We start from the raw sequence: 22,292 nt of genomic DNA, 5'->3' as shown, positions 1-22,292 counted from the left end.
ACAGACTGGTTCCAAACTACAGAGAATCCAAGTTTTGAAAACAACAAATAGACTGGTTCCAATCTCTGACTGCACAGAGCATCCAAGTTTTAAAAAGACAGCAAACAGATTGATTATAATGCCCCTTGTACAGAGCATCCAATTTGACTGTCAGAGAATCCAAATTTTAAAAAGACATATTTTTTTAACCACGGGCCATGATTTGTCTCCCCACTGCACAGCAATTAAAGTTGATATGGGTTGGATTACAAAGGTTATCAGAAACAAGAGCCTTCTTATAGCTGGTTTGGTGCTTTATGGCACAACAATACAACCAGATTATTTAATATTGAGGCAATTGGTGTAAAGTGCCTTGCCAAAGGGCACACTATGGTAGCTGAACCCATAATGATCTGACAGTAGGATCTGAATCCACACTCTTTTAGTTCTTGTTGTTGTTGTAGAGTTTAACACCATTTTTCAGCACACGATAGGCTATACATGGCAGCCAGTATTAATGGTGGAGGAAGAACCCGGAAAAACGCCAGAAAGAAGCACTGACCCACAAGAAGCTACTGACAAGCTTTCTCACATACGCACATTAGCTGAATCCGAGACTCGAACCCACGCAGACAGAGGTGAGATGGCAGTGAACTGTAATAGACAGCACTTTAAAACAATCAGCCACTCGGGGAACCCACTCTTTCAGTTGCAAGTCTGACACACTACCCACTGTGCCACCATGGCCCCAAAGAGTTATCTGATAGACTAGTACCCATGTTAGACTCATTTCTACACACAAGCCATACAAGCAGCTGTGTCTGTAACAAACATATGACAGACTGGGAAAATAACACGTTTTATTATATGATAATGTGTGAAATATAGAGACTTATTGGTGAAACAATTTTCATATTTTTTTCTCATGCCTTTATTTTCACATGTGAAAAACATATCCTTATATTTTCACATGTGAAAAATAAATCCTTGCATATTCCCATGTGAGAATACAAGATTTCTCATCATGCCATGTGTTGCTTGATTGTGTGTGCCTAAAAAGTTGTACCTGCAACAACAAAAACAAGTACTTTGCGAGCTAAACAAATAAATAGAAACTGCTGAAAATTTCAGATACAGAAATTAATGTTTGGTAAGAAATCTGACCAGATCCCATTCACCTCTCTCCAAAGTTATTTCCCCTTACCTCCTTGACTATGATAACAAACACGCTGTGATGCATTGCTGAAGCGGACTTGCTTTGTTTTCAGATAGGGTCAAACAGTTTACAAAATGATACAAATTGTAATGTACTGTGACAGATTAGGTTAACTACATCCTACCACTTTCTTAAGTCACATATATTTTATATGATCCGGCTGTGAAAGTGAGATGAATTTATGAAAAGGAGGTGGGGGTGAGAGTGTGCTGTGTCAAAGAGTGAGTTTAATCTTCTAAACTTCGATTCTGAAGCAAGTTTGGTATATAATAAAATAAAATAAAGATATATTCCATTTTGTGGTACCAAAAATTATATATTTTATCTTGTACCATGCCACTCAATAAAATATGATGTATTTTGGTACCACATGATTAAATATACCTGGTATTATTATAGGAAAAGAAATTATCCTCTATATATTGTAATACAATAACTTGGAGAAACATCAATAAAAGATTACATGATTATATGCAGAAGTAATACTAGTGATACTGTTTATAGGGGGTTTCACGGTTAGTATCTTCCCTTGAAAATATCAGAGGGCATATGGGTGCAACTCACTTCCGGATAGTTCAGTCAATTAAGATGGCAATGTAGATCTAGAAAATGTGAAAGACCGCTCACATTATGCAAGCAGTATTGATATCTCACTATCTTAAAAAGAAATTCTATCAATATTTGATCAATTATTTTTATATCTTTTATTTTTTTCTCACTAACTTGCGCTGCTCTCAGCTTTAAAATAAATATTATCTGCCCATTTCAGAACTTCATTATCTTTCCATTACTACCTTATGCTCTAGTTTGTATTATGTGATTGTGTGAAAGTGTATCGCTGTGTAAAAAGTTCTTGCAATTTATCTCGCTAGAAGAATGATGAAAATATGTTTATTTTGTACAGCTTCAATCATAGCAATTAATGGAGGTTGAACGAAAACAAGAAAAAAACTCTGCCTTCATAAGGTTCTTTTATTATTGATTTAGACTGTTGCTTTTCGAATTAATGTTCATTATATTTTTCATGAAATAACTTGAGTTTTTTCAAAATGCACAAATGTTAACCACGCTTGAACAGACAGGCACACGTATGAGTCTCCTTGACTATTATTTTAATTTTATTTCCTTGAACGGTTGGAAATTTTAGAGTATACAATTTGGCAAAATATCGATGTTGGACACACTATGCAAGTATAGGACATTTGTCGCTCTCACCTATCTGCCTGTTTGTCTGTCTCCTTTCATCTGGTGCATGCATAAGTATATCCTCGAATGAATGTGCATTCGCATACGTATATTACATAAACATACTTCTGGTTAAAAATTACTATAAAATGATGCTAAGTTAGAAAGAGTGACTGATAGATAAAGACAACAAATATGAATATTTGTAAGTATCCATTTATTATTGACTTGTAGAGTATTTTCTTACAAGCAGTCTCTTTGTAAAATTATACTGTTTGCAATTTTACATCCGGTCATGTGGATCAATATTGATTTAAAAGGCGAACTAAAGTAATATGACGGAATCTGTGAAATAATTGGATCTTTAAAACTTACATATTTGATGCAAGGAAAGTTAAACAGAATTAAACTAATTTTAAGAAGGCTGTTCTAGATGAATTTGCTGGTGGCAATCAGAAGTGTTGTCTAAAGACCCCAGCAAATTTGAGAGTTATTTTGCATGTACCATCCGATACGTGATGTTTCAAAAGTATTATAAAAAAATAAATAAATAAATAAAAAATAAAAAAAAATATAAAATAAAAAAAAATACAAAAATAAAAAATCATTGGGCATGTTAATCAATCTGAATATTGTACGATATTTACACCCAAATATGAATAAATATTCCGTCTGCATTAATTACACTCATTATCGTTATCATAGCTAATGTAAATATTGCTTTGTTAAGTTCCTCTGAATACATTAAAATACTGTGTTCCATTTTTTAAAAATAAAATAAAAAAATTCTGGTTTAAAATATTCAGCATTACAAACCAGCTCACGTACCGAATTTGTATTATCATTTTCTTATTGAACTTGTGCTATAACTTTCTTAACTAGTGTTATAAATGAACTATTAGCCTTGCAAAAGTAACGGAGAAAGAAGGATATATCAACATATGAAAAATGCAGATTGTTGAGATTGTTTTCATTCAAGTTATGTTATATAACCAAAAATGTGCAATAAATGTTTAAAATCGGAGAGCAGAGTGAAATGTTCCTACAAATGCATCTGAAATTATGGATAATGAATCTATATTATCAGGTATGGACAGAGTATTTAATTCAATTATTTGATATCATTTAGGTATGGAAAGTAAATATTATTTAATTATCTGTTATAATGTAAGTATGGACACTGAATCTAATTATCTGATTTAATGTCTATAATTATTCTCCTAGTATGAACAAAAGCTGTTTGACATATATAATAGATTTATTGGTTTAACCATAATGATCTGTAGAAGTACAGCTAAGATACCTTGAACTATCCAGAACTGGACTTTTTTGGGGGGCATGCACATTGGAGCTAAGGGAGGTAATTTTAGGCGCTTCGATCAGTAACTCCGTTGCAACCATGAAACCCCCTATAGGTAATCTGCAGTTATTACCTTTTATTAGACAAGTTCCAAATGGTGGCATCCACCATGTACCATAACTGGATGCTTTACAAGTTCCAAATGGTGGCATCCACTTGTAACATAACTGGATGCTTTACAAGTTCCGAATGGTGGCATCCACTTGTAACATAACTGGATGCTTTACAAGTTCCGAATGGTGGCATCCACTTGTAACATAACTGGATGCTTTACAAGTTCCAAATGGTGGCATCCACCATGTACCATAACTGGATGCTTTACAAGTTCCAAATGGTGGCATCCACTTGTAACATAACTGGATGCTTTACAAGTTCCGAATGGTGGCATCCACTTGTAACATAACTGGATGCTTTACAAGTTCCAAATGGTGGCATCCACCATGTACCATAACTGGATGCTTTACAAGTTCCAAATGGTGGCATCCACTTGTAACATAACTGGATGCTTTACAAGTTCCGAATGGTGGCATCCACCATGTACCATAAATGGATGATGACCAGGACAGTGATATTTTGAAATTTACCTATTTTCCAGAATATTCCAGATATATTCAGTGCTGAGTAAACTTGGAGTAGCTTCTAGAACTTTCCAGTAATATAAATAGTAGTATAAATACAGGGGCACTAAACCCACCGTTTTAGTTTATTTTCAGCTGCCTCAGTGGATACATATCTGCATTTTTCTGAGATGGCATTAAGAGGCTGTAAGCATCCGACAGACACATTTTGCTTTGTCTGCAGCCAATTTAGCAAAAAAGTACTTGGTGGAAGCATCTGCGAGGCCTACAAAGCATATTTCAGCATGCCTTTCGGGGATCAAGACAAACCCTGGGCACCTCATTTCACCTGCGAACACTGAAAAAAAAATCTGGAAGGTAAGATGGACAATTGTTGTTTGAAAATTTATGCTATAAAATTTGTTAAAATTTTAAAAATTGTAAAAGTTTTTCATTTTAAAATGTTTTACAATTTTCAATGTTATTGAAAAAATATATCATATATGAAAAATGTGAAAATCTCTTGCACATTAGTTGTGGATGAATTAATTGTATTTTTGTAGGATGGTACAGAGGGGAAAAGAGAACCATGAAGTTTGCTATCCCAAGAATTTGGTGGGAACCCACTGACCACTTAAGCAACAGCTACTTCTACAAGGTGGACCCTTCCAAACATCAGACTGGCAAGAATTCACCTGCTATCATGTATCCAGACCTTCCTTCATCCATCGCCCCAGTGCCATATTGCCCTGAGCTCCCCATACCCACTCCTCCGGAGAGAGCAGCTGTCTTTAGAAGAGAGCAGCAAGTCAGAGAGTGAGGAAAACATTGTAGATCCAGATGACAATTTCAGAGGTGCAGCTCAGGAGAGAAACCCACACTACCCAAACCAAAAGACCTCAACAACTTGATCAGAGATCTTGGTCTCACCAAGTCCAATGCCGAGCTTTTGATGTTTAGGCTCAAGCATTGAAACTTGTTGGATGAAAGTGTGCAAGTCGCAGATCAGAGGAAGCGTCACCAAGCTGTTTCCAGCTTCTTCACCCATCAAGATGGGCTCTGCTTCTGCCACATTGTGACCAGTCTGTTTGAGGCAATTGGAATTGCCTGTAACCAGAATGAGTTGTGCCTCTTCATTGACAGCTCAACCAAAGGCCTCAAAGCCATGCTGCTCCATAATGGAAAAAAGTACCCGTCTCTTCCCCTGGCTCACTCGGTGTACCTCAAGAGGATTACAAAAGCATCAAGACCTTGCTGGATACCTTGAAGTATGATGAGTGCAGCTTGGAGGTCATCAGAGACTTCAAAATGGTAACATTCCTGATGGGTTTCCAAGGCGGTTTTACCAAGTATCCCTGCTATCTTTGCCTTTGGGACAACAGGGATACCAAGGCAAACTACCATAGGCAGGACTGGCCACATGGGGCTGAGTTCTCTGTGGGGCGGATCAACGTCAAGTGGGAGTCACTGGTGGACCCCCCAAGGTACTGATGCCACTGCTGCACATCAACAATTTGTCAGAGCTCTAGATAGGAGTCGGCAGCCTTCAAGTACCTTCAAGACTTCTTCCCTAAGCTGTCTGAGGCAAAGGTCAAAGCCAGTGTCTTCATCAGACCACAGATAAAGAAGATCCTGGAGTGCAATGAATTCCCCAAGAAGCTTACTAGTAAGGAGAGAGCAGCTTGGAACAGCTTTGTCACAGTGGTTCGGGGCTTTCTGGGCAATTACAAGGCCAAAAACTATGTGGAGCTGGTTGAGACTCTGGTGAAGAACTATGGCAAAATGGGCTGCAGTATGTCCCACAAAGTCCATATCCTTGATGCTCATCTTGATAAATTCAGGGAGAACCAAGGACAGTATAACAAGAACATGACGGAAGACAACATTTGGGGGCCGATTCATTAAAGTGATTTACATTATAATCATCAATCTTGAAACTCATTTCTAAAACTGTTGTGGTCATTTTTGTATTACTTTAGTATAAATACATTAATTTTGATTCATATGTTGTTTTATCTGACTTTATGTGAACTGAATGACCCAAATTTGCCTGTTTTCCTGTTGGAAATAGGTAAATTTCAAAATATCACTGTTCTGGTCAAAAAGCAAAGTTTGTGGGGAATAATAGCCATTATCTATACTTTTGAGGCATAAGTAATTATGAAATAACATTTACTAACCAGGAACAACAATTGTGTTACATAGTGTTGTTATGTACCTTGATTCAGAATCAGTAAGAGTTGAAGTAAACAACTTTTTAAAATATTTTTAAAAATTCATTCCTAGAGTAAAAGTCATTGGTTTAGTCAAGGCCATACTGGGAGTATGTGATGTTAAGCATGTAAAAAGGTTCCATCTTGTTTTAGAAACATGATCATGTGACCCTCATATGGGAATCTCTTTTGAGTCTTAAATTAGTGTATAACTGTTTTCTATTGAGAATTTGGGCAGTCAGGCTTTACACCATTGATGCTTAAGGTGTTTTGTTGTGACCAGCCTTTGTTTAATTTTTAATTTTTCTTCACATTATTTGGATTCCAACAGATTAATTTTCCCTGGAAATACTTGTGCTCTAAATTAATTCTTGCACAAAGACAGCTATAGAAATTTACACAGAATTCAAACACTGGAATATTATTTTCTGTGATTCAACAAAGAACTGCTGACACATCAGTATGACGCTGACCACAGCATACATCATCGCCTTCCATTTTTGATTTCATCAGGAATTGAACTCTATTTCATTAGGACTTTATATTACAAGGACTTTTTAAACTTTTGGATTATTCTTGGACTTTTTTGTGATTATATTTGTAAAACAGTAAGTTCTTTTTCTAATTTTTACCTTGTTTTTCTCGGGGAAATAAATTATTTGTTAAATTTTACAAAACTTGTTGTCTTCACTCTTTTCTTGTTATGTTTTGTAAGAGCCTAAGGATAACAGTGTAATCCAAATGAATTCAAGTGGTATTCTGATTAAAGTTCACTAATCAGTTAATGTACTAGTTTACCAATAGTAATGAACGAATCACAATGATGTAATCCAAAATGTCTTTAAATGAATTCACAGAAATTCAACAATATCTATAATTCCATAGTCTGAATAGTTCAAGCACTTGTAAATCCAATGTCGTAAAGACTGGTGTTTACTACTAAGAATGACTAATTTAAACATCTCTTATATAGATAACTAAGGTTTAAGCCACATTTGATTCTCGAATAACTTCAACTTATAAGCAAGATCACTGCATTAACAATGACCAATCAGAATTAGTTCAGCTTGGCCTTTCAAGAACTCATGTCTTGAAAATCAGATCATGTGATGTTTACTTGGATTATTGGTATAACTCCACCTTGGAACTTATGAATGAATTTTATGCACTATATAAGAATGACATATTCTTTAAAGTGCAAATCTATATCATAGAGAAAATTAGTATTTAAAATATTATTAACTAACCCTTTCAAAATAGAATCATAAAAATAATACACATACTATAGATATACATAACAATTCAAGTATTGTATTGTTATGCATGTGTATATTTTCTGTAACTCCTAGCACATGATTTATTTAATTTTCAAGACTTTTATTCATGGTTGTAAACTGTATAAAATATCTTTTGTTATAAGTTCCATACATGATTTGGCTCTGTTAATAATGCAAATTGCATAGGATCTATAAATAGATGTTTACATAAATGATGACACTTATTAATAATAATCTTAATAATAAGATTCAAAATGGTACATATGGCATAGTTTCTCAGTGACTGACGGGATATAGAAGTTTCGAGAATAATTCTGTGGTTTCCCAACGGTTGCACCAGGTGACATGAATATGCTTAGTTCATCAAAAATCAATAGTGTATGTTGTCATGTGGGATCTATTGCAAAGTAAAGTCACAATATATGGTATATATAAGAAGAAAATTAAGCATTCAGGTTCATTCCGATTTTTTTAGTCATTCACACTTATTGTGTTCCTGATATAAGTCTGCAGACATGTTTTATGTTATACTGAGATATTTTTTGAGAGGGAAAACATCTGTGTGGACAGTTCAGTGGAAATAGAAAGTGCTCATTATTTACACTATAATATTATTATGGAACTGTTATAAATTATTCAAAAGAATTCTGGACAACGCCATCTTGATAATGTCATGGTTCTTGGAGGACCAGAACATTTCCAGTATTGAAAATTATACGGGGCTTTTCATTTTGTTTATGACTTTCATAGACCATTATAAGGATTAATTTGGATTCACTTCATAATACTGTAAATTTCTCTCACACTTTTCATGTATAACTTTGATAATTAAACTGTTTGTTAAGTTTTACAAATTTACTTAAATTTGTGACCATAGAGTTGTAACAGTATTAAGTATCTACAAATGCGAGGAAGTTCTAAGTCCAAGTTACAGTATTAGGTCCCTCAACATCTTCTAAAGTAAGATGCAAAATTCAAAACTACAGGTACATGTATTTGGGCCACAGTATAAAATAAAAATACTGGACATCTTCATATTTTGATGCCATACAGTTTATGAACAATGGTGCCAGATGAATGGTTAATGCTTCAAGCTGAGGCAGATTACCTATAGACCTATATCCTGACTCCAGAGCCGTCTTCAGGGTTTCCAGAATCACCTCATTTCCTCGAATCTTGTATGTCCCCACTTAAGAAAAAAAAACAATATTCACTGGAATTGATACAATTTTAAGTAGTTTTAGTAGTAAATATATTGTACAAACAGACTCCCCATCAACCAAGCAAAATTATAGAACTGAAGATTTTGTATTGGGTTAAAGTCAAATGAATTGATCATTGGCCTAACAGATATCATCTACATACATATAAAGTCAAATAAATTGATCACTGGCCTAACAGATATCATCTACATACATATAAAGTCAAATGAATTGATCACTGGCCCAACAGATATCATCTACATACATATAAAGTATGATATTATCAACTCATTCTGCAGTCTCCAGTGGGAAGCAAAAGGGATGCCCCCTTCCTCCATCATCTAATTTTTTCCTTTGATTTTTTCCACCACAACACCCATTCCAGGACACTAACCACAACATGCAGCCTAGTAATTTAAATGTAATCATTTGACAACCTGCATCTACACACTGATGTACCATCTATCTGGAACATGTGTCATTTGCTCAATCTTTAGTTTATATTTTAGGTGACATAATTACAGATATCCAGGTGGTCATATATTAGGTGACAAAATTACAGATATCCAGGTGGTCATTTGTTAGGTGACAAAATTACAGATATCCAGGTGGTCATATATTAGGTGACAAAATTACAGAGATCCAGGTGGTCATATATTAGGTAACATTACCCACATCCAAGACTCGAATCCACGCAGACAGAGGTGAGATGGCAATGATCCTTAACAGAAAGCGCTTTAGACCACTCGGCCACTCGGGGCCCTCTTAAAATAAGTAATGGAAATTCAACAAATAATTTATTTCCCTAGAATGCAAAGTGAAAATGTAAAAAGATTTAATGGTATTGTGAAATAAATCTGAAATAATCCTTGAATTTCTAACACACATCCTAATGATTAAAGTTCTGAATAAACTTTAGTGGTATTCCAACTAAATCCAACACTGAGAGGGTTGATGTACCTGTGATGGATTACAATGATACAATCCAAGAATATAATACAATCAAAGAATATGTCCTTATTTGAATTTCACTATAAATCCGGGTCTCTATGTTAAAGAACATTATTTTTGAGCACTTTGTATTTCCAGAGAAGAATAATTTGAACTGAATAATTTCAGGCAAATCAAAATACTGCACAACAATAATACAACTTGATTCTGCTCAGATGTTATTGCATGAATGACTGATTTTCCTGTAAACATGATTTCTTTAAAAAAAACCTAAGACATAAAAAGAAAACCTGGTTGAGGGTCAAAAGTTCATTGTTTTAGAACAATTAGAAGGTCTGTTACAATAAAACATGTGACACATCACATTCACAAGATCTAGCTATGTGAAGAAGTACAAATGTCCATGACTCAGCTTAATATAACAATCCTAATAGTTATCCAATGTTGTAACAAAAGTGTCACTGATCTTAAACAATGTCAGCTGTTAGATATAATTTTGCATTACCCATAGCACACAAAGAAAAAAAACCCCAACAAATAAAGCCAGTTAAATATTCATAACAATGCCCTGAAATATACATTTGAAATCATTCAGTTTCATGCCTTAAATTTGCAAAGTAGGTTAATAAATAATAATATTCTAACTAGCATGTAAAAAAGACACATGAGCAAAAAGGATAATTTATCCATCAATTTGTATAATGATAGATCAATGCTTTTGATTTGATTTCTTAATACATTAGATTTGATTTGTTAAGCACCATGTCTTTATGTTGCTTCTGTTGTTTTGTGGTTTAATTCCATTTCTCAAAGCAGGATACATGGCAGCCAGTATAACTGGTGGAGGAATGCAGTCTTCCAATAAAACTTAAACTAGACAAAAGATCAAAGGAAATATATACTTGAGTGGTACTACCCATTCAAACACACACCCACACACCCTTATCTGGCAGATGAGTCTTTGAATCCATCCTTGGATATGGAATCAATTTTGTTTCTAATCTCCATAGAGCAAAATCCACCATTAGATATAATTTGTATTTGTCCTGGAGACATTGTTGGTAATCAGAATGAATCTGTATTAGTCTGGGAGATATTTTGGTAATTATATGAATTTGCATTTGTCCCAGATATATCATTAGAAATTCATATATGAATTTGTAATTTGTCCTAGATATATCATTAGTAATTATTTGAATTTATATTTGTCCCAGAGATATCATTACTAATTAATATATGAATTTGTATTTGTCCCAGAGATATCATTACTAATTAATATATGAATTTGTATTTGTCCCAGAGATATCATTACTAATTAATATATGAATTTGTATTTGTCCTTGAGATATCATTACTAATTATATGAATTTGTATTTGTCCTAGAGATATCATTAGTAATTATATAAATTTGTATTTGTCCTAGATGTATGATTAGTAATTATATAAATTTGTATTTGTCTTAGAGATATCTTTAGTAATTATATAAATTTGTATTTGTCCTAGATGTATGATTAGTAATTATATAAATTTGTATTTGTCTTAGAGATATCATTAGTAATTATGTAAATTTATATTTGTCCTAGATACATAATTAGTAATTATATAAATTTGTATTTGTCCTAGAGATATCATTAGTAATTATATGAATTTGAATTTGTCATGGAGATATTATTAGCAATTATATAAATTTGTATTTGTCCTTGAGATATCATTAGTAATTATATAAATTTGTATTTGTCCTAGATACATAATTAGTAATTATATAAATTTGTATTTGTCCTAGAGATATCATTAGTAATTATATGAATTTGAATTTGTCATGGAGATATTATTAGCAATTATATAAATTTGTATTTGTCCTAGAGATATCATTAGTAATTATAAGAATCTGTATATGTCCTAGAGATATAATTAGTAATTATATGAATCCTAGAGATATCATTAGTAATTAATATATATATATCATATGTATACTATTTGGTATTAAAGATTTCAACTGATTTCAAGCCACTGTAATTCTTTAAATCAAGTTATACCTGTAGGTAAATCAAACACCTAATAACATGATGCACAGTTTTTTTTGAATTGCTGGTAGCAATAAAAGTTTCCATATTTTGTTACATAATTATCAATCAGTATTTGAAATACTGGGATTTATGTATTATGTTCTTTTAGAAATGTGGTCATATTTCTGTGCATGCATGATTTCCAAGAAGAAAATCCTCCTTGTAAATACTGAAATAAAGCAATTTTCATATGCTGTTGTTGTTGTTGTTGTTGTGGGGTTTAACGCCATTTTTCAGCACAAGATAGGCTATGCATGGCAGCCAGTATTAATGGTGGAGGAAGAACCCGGGAAAACCCCAGGACAAACCATCGACCCACGAGAAGCTACTGGCAAGCTTTCTCACATACCCACATTAGTCGAATCCTAAACTCGAACCCACGCAGACAGAGGTGAGATGGCAGTGATCCGTAACGGAGAGTGCTTTTCATATACAATAACTTGTGTAAACATTCTGGAATATCAAGAGAACTAAGAAGTAAAGCAGTATCTACTTTCTTTGCTGTTGAAAATTAAATCCCTAATTTATACCCTGCTTGTGCACTGAGAGTCGACCGGGCACCCCATTGCCCTCATAAACATATTCATAATATTGTGCATTTACAAAAATCAAAACATGTGGCTCAAGTCATTCATGATGCAATACTTGCAACACATAAAAATTAAAAAAAATTTCTTGATTTTTGGTTTCTTTTCTAAAAGCAGCATATGGCCACTGTGGGTATGTGAGAAAGCTTGCCAGTTGTTTCCTATGGGTCAGTAGTTCTACCCACTTTCATTTGAGGACTGGTCATATAAAGGCGCAATACCTGATAATAAAAGACTCTAAGAAGCTTCTGTTTCCCTGAATATTTTAACAGGGATCAGCTTGGCATTATCACCAATAAGTGATATATAACCTTTCGACATGAACAGTTCATATTTTTCCATAATAAAATCAGAGTGGGGTTTATTTGACCCAACCAACATATTGCTTTCAATACAAAACCATGACCTTGACCTCTTTAAAATAAGAACATTTGACAAACATGCCCCAGCTACCAAGTGCTGAGTATCAATTCAAAAGTGTTCTCCATGGTATAGCAGTGTTAGGGACCAGCTTCGCACTGCTAAAAGAGACCGCCGTAAAGCTGAGAGGCTCTGGCTTTCCACCAGACTCACTATTCATAAGCAAATCTTTAAAGTCGCTAACAAGAATGTCACAAATATAGTCCATACAGCGAAATCAGCCCACTACACTACTAAAATCATGGAAAGTTCCAGTTGCAAAGAGCTCTTCAACATTACTAACAAGCTAATGTCAAGGAACAAATCAACACCACTTCCAACTAACTTCTCTCCTGTCAACCTTCCAGACATGTTTGCAAATTTCTTGCATGACAAAGTACAAACCATTAGAGATAAGCTTGACACCACAATTTCAATTGACTCGTCATCACCATATAGTTGGGATACAGAATTTGAGCGGCAACCATTAGCAGCATTTGAACCTGTCTCTATGGATTTCATACGTACAATCCTGATGAAGAATGCACCAAAGTCACGTGAACTTGATCCAATTCCAACATCACTGCTGCTTGAGTGCTTAGATCCAGTATTGCCTTCACTAACTGATGTTATTAATACCTCTCTCTCATCCGGGGAATTCCCATCATTTTTCAAAACTGCCATTGTAAAGCATCTGCTGAAGAAACCAACACTAGACCATAACGATTTAAAGAACTACTGCCCAGTTTCTAATCTCCCATTCATACCAAAAATCTTAGAAAAGGTTGTTCTATCCCAGCTTGTATCTCATCTAAATTCAAACAGTCTTTTTAGCAATGTACAATCTGCATATTGCCCTTGCCACAGTACTGAAACTACTCTTCTAAAAGTAGTTAATGACATTCTCTCTGCATTGGATAGTGGAAAGATTATAGTCCTCACCCTCCTGGATTTGTCTACAGCATTTGACACAATAGACCATGATATATTACTTCACCGTCTCCAGCATGTATTTGGCATTCATGATACAGCCTTACTGTGGTTCAAGTCCTACTGGGTCAACAGGACACAAATTGTATCTGCAAATGGAATACACTCCAGCCCAGTTGATCTGTGTTGTGGTGTTCCACAGGGGTCTGTTCTTGGACCTGTTCTCTTCATTCTGTACACTCAGTCGCTCTGAAGTGTCATAGATCATCATCCAGTGTCTCACCAACTGTATGCTGATGACACCAAAATATACAAATCTAGCCACCAAACTGAAGTTGATGCTACCATCCAAGGTACAGAGAGGTGCATTTCTGATGAGAAATCATGGATGACATGTAACAAGCTGCAGATGAATGATGATAAAACTGAGGCCATTCTGATCACAACACAAAGACTTTCTCATTCACATCCTTTACCTCAAACAATAAATATCAGCAATGCCAACATTAAAACCACACAATAAGTACGAAACCTAGGTGTTACTCTGGACAGTACTCCCACATTGCACCAACATGTCATAAACATATGCAAGGCTGCATATCTTGAGCTGAGACGCATCAGCTCCATTCGCAAATATCTTCCACTTAAACACTGTGTTCATTAGTACTTTCAAGACTGGACTATTGTAACTCAATTCTGTCTGGTTCATCTCAATATCTACTCCAGAAACTTCAAAAAGTTCAAAACACAGCTGCTCGGATCATACTTAGAGTACCACGATCAGAGCACACCTCCCCGCTGCTCTGTACCCAACACTGGCTATCCATTCGATCCAGAATCAAACACAAAATTTTTTCTCTGTGCTACATTTCACTGTTGGACTCTAGTCCAACATACCTATCCGACCTCCCCCATGTGTACACACCAGCAAGATACTACGCTCCTCTTCTGACAATCGTATATTCATTATTCCCACTATGAAAACAAAGTCATATGGACAACGTTCTTTTGCATACCAGGGCCCAGCAATGTGGAATGAATTGCCCACTGAACTTAGACACAAAGACACAGTGATCACATTCAAGAGGGCTCTCAGAACTCACTTATTTCGACTGCAAGAACACTTTTAAAGACCTAATAATGTTTCCTATCTGAAATATTCTCAGCATGTTTTTTATTTTTCAATGTTTTTCTAATTTTATGGTGTTTGTTTTTGTAATAATATTATTACATGTTGTTGTTTTTTATCTTATAGGTGTTGTCTAATGTTGTAAAGCGCTTAGAGCTTCTAAAGATTAGGCGCTATACAAAGTCCTCGTTATTATTATTATTATTATTATTACTATTATGTGCTGTGGGATATTCCTGAAAATTTGGCTTCTCATTCATGTCAGTGGACCATGGAACATACATCACCATTATTTTGGCAGTAAGACGTCACACTCCAAAACATAAATATCGGAGGGATGGGCAGCTTACACTACAGGACTGTCTGATTTTCAAAGGATTGTGGGTGCTAACGAATTGATGATGGACAGGCATACAACACACAACAGGCAATCCCATATTAGCTCTTTTTGTCAATGACCAGTACAATAGAGCTAATAAATGTGATGATATTGATAATTAGGCGTAGAATTAAATTTGGGCTTTCTACTACCAAATGGCAATCACACCTAGGATATAAATCTAGTATTATTTTTGTAAGGTCTCACTGATATTACTAACGTCCAATTAGCGGCATACGTGGTCCATTCCTTAACTGAATTGTATTTTTTTCCATAATAAGTTTAGGCTAGTATATTCCAATATTGCCAATGTGGAGTTTGGTTAACTGATCGCAAAAGCGTTTAACTGTAACATACTGAACCATTAAAGATACAGGTCCGAATCTACTGTGCTGTTCTCACATGTCTAATTAATGTTTACACCGATCAGTCGCTATCTGACAGAAGCTTAACACGTTTAGAAAGGGTCCGTGTGCTTGCAATGATGACGACATAATATTAGCCTAATATATATTGACCAGAACTGATATTTTTCTTGTAAGTATTATTTTTCGGCTGATTCTGAGAGAAACATACTCATGGTTTCAGTTAAAGATATACTCGGATAATTTTCAAACTATCTCTTTCCAATTTCATTTTGTCTGTTAGTTACTTTTATTAAGTTGGCTTATTTTGTCGTCCAGTCTTGCAGTTTAAGTCTGTCGTTGCCTTGTGTTGAGGCAGCCATAAACTCATGTAGTCAGAGTATTCTATTATCTTTACCACCCCATATCATTTGTTCCCCATTTTAGGTATTTATGCAGTTATATAAGTACGGTTGTCACACGTAACGTAACAGACCAAATATCTAACACAGGGTGGGAAAGGTCGTTGGAAACTCGAATGTAAAAAAAAATTTATTTCCGGATACAAGGCATATATGAGGTTTAGACCAACAAGTTGTTCTCCACCTTTATTTTTTTGTTTGATTGGCGGTGGTCAAACAAAAAAAAAAAAGGTGGAGAACAATTTGTTGGTGTAATATGAGGTCATGACCAGAACATCATTTCATTACAATTGTCAGCACTGAGCCATATGGACAGGAAGGGCAGACACATTTGTTGAAAAGCCAGTCATTAACAATTGTGAACTGAAGCAAACAGATATAATGAAAATATATCCCACTGACTAATCTCTTGGTCTAATCAGCAGATCATAGTTAAGTTTGTTAAGGTTTCATGTAGTATTCTCACAGCATCCCGTTGTTTTGTTGTACCCCCTCCCCCAACATATCCCCAAAATTATGTTTTGAAAAAAGCATCAAGGGTTTAGAAAAAAATATTCACAACACTTAGTAACTTCATTAATTGATGTACACATTCTAACCTGATTGTTGCTAGGGGGTCTCCAAACACTGTCAACTTGTTTGGCATTTTGAATCAAATGGGATTTCCTTTATCAACATGGTTGCCATATTTGCATGAGCCAATCTATGTTTTCAGTCAACAGATGTGATGTAGTTCACCATCTTTGATAATCTCAAAATTTCCCTAAATTTTTGGAGTTAATCTCTTTGAACACTAGCATACAAGAGTTACTCATATTTATTTGTTCAATTTGTTTTATAAATATTATAACTAGACATTGCAAATATTGCATGCAGATGACACAGTTTTTATGAAATGGACTATATATTCTAAAAACCAGAGAAGGACAGCGAGTAATCTGTCTGCTTTACATCAGGAAAATCAATTTGCTGTGATACACCAATATGTCTACAGTTTTAGGGACCACTTGGCAACATTCAGGTTAGAAATTAAAAATCAATAAATAAAATGATCCAAAAAAATTTGTGCATATTGTATATCCTTGCTTTGTTTTCTTTTTTAAAGTTGTCAGTGGGGTACAAACAGGAGGGTATGTACAATACTATAGTTTAAGTTTTTCATTTGTATATATTTCATTAATTCCTTGATAAAACTTAAACTTAAAGACCTAATAATGTTTCCTACCTGAAATATTCTCAGCATGTTTTTTCATTTTTTAATGTTTTTTCTAATTTCATGGTGTTTGTTTTTGTAATAATATTATTATGTTTTTTTTCTTATAGGTGTTGTCTAATGTTGTAAAGCGCTTAGAGCCTCTAAAGATTAGGCGCTATACAAAGTCCTCATTATTATCAATCTTTTCTGTAATATTTTTTGATGAATCCCTGTGAAGCTAAGACAGTTCATTTTGCTGCATGCTTGGTTACTTTTTTGACATTACAGTCAAGACCACATGTCTAACTATATTATACTTTAATTATGGCCTGGCTGTAACTTTTTATAGGCACCATAGCTACTATTGTGCTGATGAGCCATTATACTGACAGTATAAATATATACTGATTGGAGTTTAATTCTGAAAAGGGGAAGGTGTTAATTTGTCAAAAATGATGGCAGCAGGGTAATTAACTCAGGTTTAAATCTAGACTGTATTTATGTACCTTTGTAGATGGGGCCCAGAGTGGCGGAGTAGTCTAAAGCGCTATCCACTATGGATCATTGCCATCTCACCTCTGTCTGCATGGGTTCGAGTCTCCGATTCGACCAATGTGGGTATGTGAGAAAGCTTGCCAGTAGCTTCTCGTGGGTCGGTGGTTCTTTCTGGGGTTTTCCCGGGTTCTTCCTCCACCATTAATACTGGTCACCATGTATAGCCTATTGTGTGCTGAAAAATGGCATTAAACGCTACAACAACAACTACAACAACCTTTGTAGATAGGTCATTCTTGAGATCAGAACTGTAAGCAGTGCTGTTCATCACTTTACATGTATCATTAACATGCAGATTTTTGTGCTTTGTTTTTATAAACCCTCTTTTGCATTACTGTAATTCTCTGATTTCCAGTTACAGGTAATGTGTGTGTGGAACTATCAATATGGCCACTAAATCTAAACTGGTGTTTGTCACTGTTGGGGGTTCTTGTGGGTTGGTGGTTCTTTCCATGGTTTTCTGGGTTCTTTTTCCACCATTAATACTGGCCGCCATGTATAGCCTATTGTGTGCTCAGAAATGGCATTAAACTCTACAACAACAACAACAACAACAACAACAAGACTATTGGGGAAGTATGAGGAGGTGGTAGTAGTTTTGTGGCATTAAAGTTTCCAGTCCATTTTTGTGTGACATACAATTAGAATTTTAAATTATAATGTTTTCTAAACTAAAATTGACATTTAAATTTTGTAGACAGTATTTGTGAATTTGAGAAACAAAGCTGTAAATACAAGGCTGGATGAGTCTGAGGGATGGTTTTGTGTTTCAAGAAACAAACAGCTAACCCTATTAGAACCTTGTATCAACTGTAGTACAATGAATTTCAGGATGCTTCAGGATATAAAAAAGGTAGTTTGTGAATTGAATAAATTGTGCTGCATTTTGTTATGATGTCTCATTGTGGAATTTTTTTTAAAAATCAGTTGCTAATAGAAATCATTGTCTTGTATTTAGCAGGCAGTATCTAGTCATAAGTACTGTATTTACACTATATATTGGGAAACCATATTTGTTGAGATAAAAATAAATTAATTTTTGAAGTAATTTTTTGTGCTCTATATGTTCTGGGACATGGTGATTTTTTGAACACCACCTTTGAAATAATTTGAAACTTTCATGTCGATAATATGCACTCAAACTTAAACTTTATTAAAGAAACGTTTTAAAAAAGTAGTGAGTGCTGTTTGTTTACACTTTCCTTCCTCTTATAATTTTATAAGAACAAGTGTTGAGGTCAGAATGAATCTTCTCTGTATACAAGAATGAGAGTTCAGTGTTTTCTTTTCTAATTTATACTTCAGAAAACTTTATTGTTGATGAAATGCTAAGGTAAATTATTTGCTGTTCTTGCTCATCACATGATTTATTTTGGCCAAATGACTTTTGATAAGCACAGAAGAAACTCTACATTGTAATTCATTTTAACTAATACGAGTACCTAGATAACAATATTGTAAATAAGAACAGGTCATAAGGCCAACAATATACATGGTGTCATGACCAGGATGGACACAGTTGTTTTTGTGTGTGTGTGTGATTTGGATTTGTAATGTAGCTTTAAACAAAATTCTGTCATATCGCTATGTCTACAGCGTGGCATTTTATAGTTATGTCTAGCACTGGGGCACCATGCATCATATCCCACCCAGTTACATTATCCTGACTCTGTTGCTGCCATTTTCATCACTTTCAGTAATTCTTATGATAGTGTCCTCACGTCCATTCAAGTTATTGTCAATACATGTACCACTTGCTTTAAATGATTTTCGTATCAGATCTGGCGTATCCTGAAGCAATTCGACTGCTTTCACAATCCAGTCCACAACTGTTTGATTGTCTGCACTCTTAATATGAGACATACTGTCATTTTCCTTGTAAAGGCCCTCTGATGCTTTACAAATAAAATTTGTCCAGCTTATCCTCATGTTAGACTCATCGGGTTTATTAACACTGATGTCTAGTGGCTGCAGCTTGGAGATGCAGCCACATGGAAAAACTGCAGGCACCCCTTCTCACTTTTCTGCAGCACCTGTAATATGCACCCAGAATGAATCTATTGTTAAAAGAGATCATTCCTTTCCTATGTACTCGAGTTAAAGCTCTTTGATCCACTGCAGCATCATCAACTCATCAATTCAGCCCTTCTCCTGCATATGTGCAATTCATCATTATGATGCCTGAATGTCTTTTACCTCCCTCTTAAAACTTATCATCAGAGGCAACACATCTCCAGCTACAGAAATTGCAAGGACTAAAGTTAGATGCTTTTCTTCTGCATCAGTCTCACACTTCTAACCCCCATCTTATTGACAGTTCATCTGGAAATGAGATCAAGGTATATTGTAGTTTCATCCATGTTAATTATGATATTGTCATAGATTTTGTGATTTAGAAATGCCATGCAGCTGCTCTAATTCCATGTCTTCCTTTTTCGTTAATGTTAAACACTTGTAATTCCCTCACTTGACATCATTTTTGCAGGCATGATCTCTCTCCTGGCTGGGTTCTCCAGTTTCATGTTTGTTTTGCAGCTGGTTCATTTTCTTTTAGATGACATTCCTCCTTTGCAACATGTTTTCTTGGATTGCATCTTTTATATGACACTCCTTTGCAACATGCTTTCTCGGTTTGCATCTTTTAGATGACACTTCTCCTTTGCAACATGCTTTCTCGGTTTGCATCTTTTAGATGACATTCCTCCTTTGCAACATGCTTTCTCGGTTTGCATCTTTTACATGACATTCCTCCTTTGCAACATGTTTTCTTGGATTGCATCTTTTAGATGACACTCCTTTGCAACATGCTTTCTTGGTTTGCTTCTTTTAGATGACACAACTCCTTTGCAACATGCTTTCTCAGTTTGCATCTTTTAGATGACACTCCTCCTTTGCAACATGCTTTCTCGGTTTGCATCTTTTAGATAACACTCCTTTGCAACATGCTTTCTTGGATTGCATCTTTTAGATGACACTCCTTTGCAACATGCTTTCTCGGTTTGCATCTTTTAGATGACACTTCTCCTTTGCAACATGCTTTCTCGGTTTGCATCTTTTAGATGACACTTCTCCTTTGCAACATGCTTTCTCGGTAAGGGCCTCTTAGGTGATGTTTCAGGCAATAGGTTTTCTTTCCACACAAGAGCCAAAGTCTCTTTGCTGCTTGAATATCACACTTCAAAACTTATCCATCATGACTGAGATCTGTAATATGGTTTATTTTGTTTTATTGTTTATTCCCCTTTATATATGCTATGTTACACATTAACAATGAGTGTGAGGGGTGACTTTATTATGTAAATGTGTTAAAAGTTTAAAAATTCCTGTGAATACCAGTAGAAAGAACCAAAGTTATCTATGAAGGACTTCTATGTGTGTCTATCTATCTATCTATCTATCTATATATATATATATATATATATATATATATATATATATATATATATATATATATATATATATATATATTTGTTTATTTGTTAGTTTAAATTTTTTTAAATATCTATGTCATTATGTGATATTGTAATGTAACATTGTATGCTGGACTTGACCTTGTCCAAAATTGAGTTCATATCTGCTTGACCTGATTGACCATTTTTTAAAAATTGCATTGAGTCAACAAGTATCACATAGGTAAATTATTCTCTTTGTGTATAAGCTTAATATCAGGATTATTATTCAGGTAAACAAGAAGGAGTAAATATGTTGATTTGAGTCAGGGTTTTAGAGATTCCAAAGTTAATTTTACAGATTATTGTGTTGTAAGTTAACAAGGCTCATTAGATCATTCTAGAAGGTTATTTTCCATAGGTAATATTGCGTTTTATAAAATGCTAATTGTGACCTGAGGTCAAATAGAGAACTATATAATCTTGTGAGTGTGAGGATTTGGTCATTCATGCTTTAACATCTAGCACTTTAAGTTGTATTGTGTTGTGACCAGTTTTGGCTGAATATTATTTTCTTCAAATTATTGAATTCAAGTGATTAGTTTCTCTGGAAATACAAAAGTGCTCTGATAAAATTCTTGGATAAAGACATTCACTGGAATGTATACCAAATTCAAACCTGGAATAATATTTCTGTGATTCAACAAGAGACTGTCAACACATCAGCACTTAAGTAGCTATCACAGACATGTCATTGACTTCAGTTTTGGATCTATTAGGGATTTGAACTGAGTTGTATTCAGGACTTTTCATTATTAGGACTTGTGTCTATAATTCACTGATTATTTTGGGATTTAATTTGCAATATCATAAGCTCTTTTTTTTTTCTCATTTTCGCTTTGTATTTTAGGGAAATAAATTAATTTATTTAATTTAAGAGCATAGACTCATAACAGA

At 34.6% G+C, this 22,292-nt stretch overlaps 2 protein-coding genes across 6 annotated transcripts in view; one reads left to right on the top strand and one right to left on the bottom strand.

Moving 5' to 3' along the window:
- LOC149776600 (uncharacterized) overlaps positions 1-15,870 on the bottom strand; it is a 41,602-nt gene extending 25,732 nt beyond the window's left edge. Inside the window, exons 1-2 of one of the 4 annotated variants that reach the window (XM_089941085.1) lie at positions 15,788-15,870; positions 8,896-8,976 (exon numbers count right to left, since the gene is read on the bottom strand). In XM_089941085.1, the coding sequence (XP_089797211.1) occupies positions 8,896-8,976; position 15,788 (82 nt within the window). In that variant the 5' untranslated portion in view covers positions 15,789-15,870. Of the gene's footprint in view, positions 1-8,895; positions 8,977-15,637 lie in introns of all 4 variants that reach the window. The other 3 variants (XM_089941084.1, XM_089941083.1, XM_089941086.1) reach the window with 3 other exon arrangements.
- The window catches only part of LOC149776599 (ferric reductase SjCytb561-like), a 39,546-nt gene continuing 33,093 nt past the window's right edge, over positions 15,840-22,292 (top strand). The window contains exons 1-2 of one of the 2 annotated variants that reach the window (XM_089941089.1): positions 15,873-15,967; positions 17,302-17,326. The gene's annotated coding sequence lies outside the window, so the exon portion shown is untranslated. Of the gene's footprint in view, positions 15,968-17,301; positions 17,327-22,292 lie in introns of both variants that reach the window. The other variant, XM_089941088.1, reaches the window with a different exon arrangement.

Source organism: Sinohyriopsis cumingii, chromosome 18 (genome assembly GCF_028554795.1).
Source record: "Sinohyriopsis cumingii isolate HCF-2022 chromosome 18, ASM2855479v2, whole genome shotgun sequence".
Taxonomy (NCBI): domain Eukaryota; kingdom Metazoa; phylum Mollusca; class Bivalvia; order Unionida; family Unionidae; genus Sinohyriopsis; species Sinohyriopsis cumingii.
This window is presented reverse-complemented; position numbering and strand designations above follow the sequence as displayed.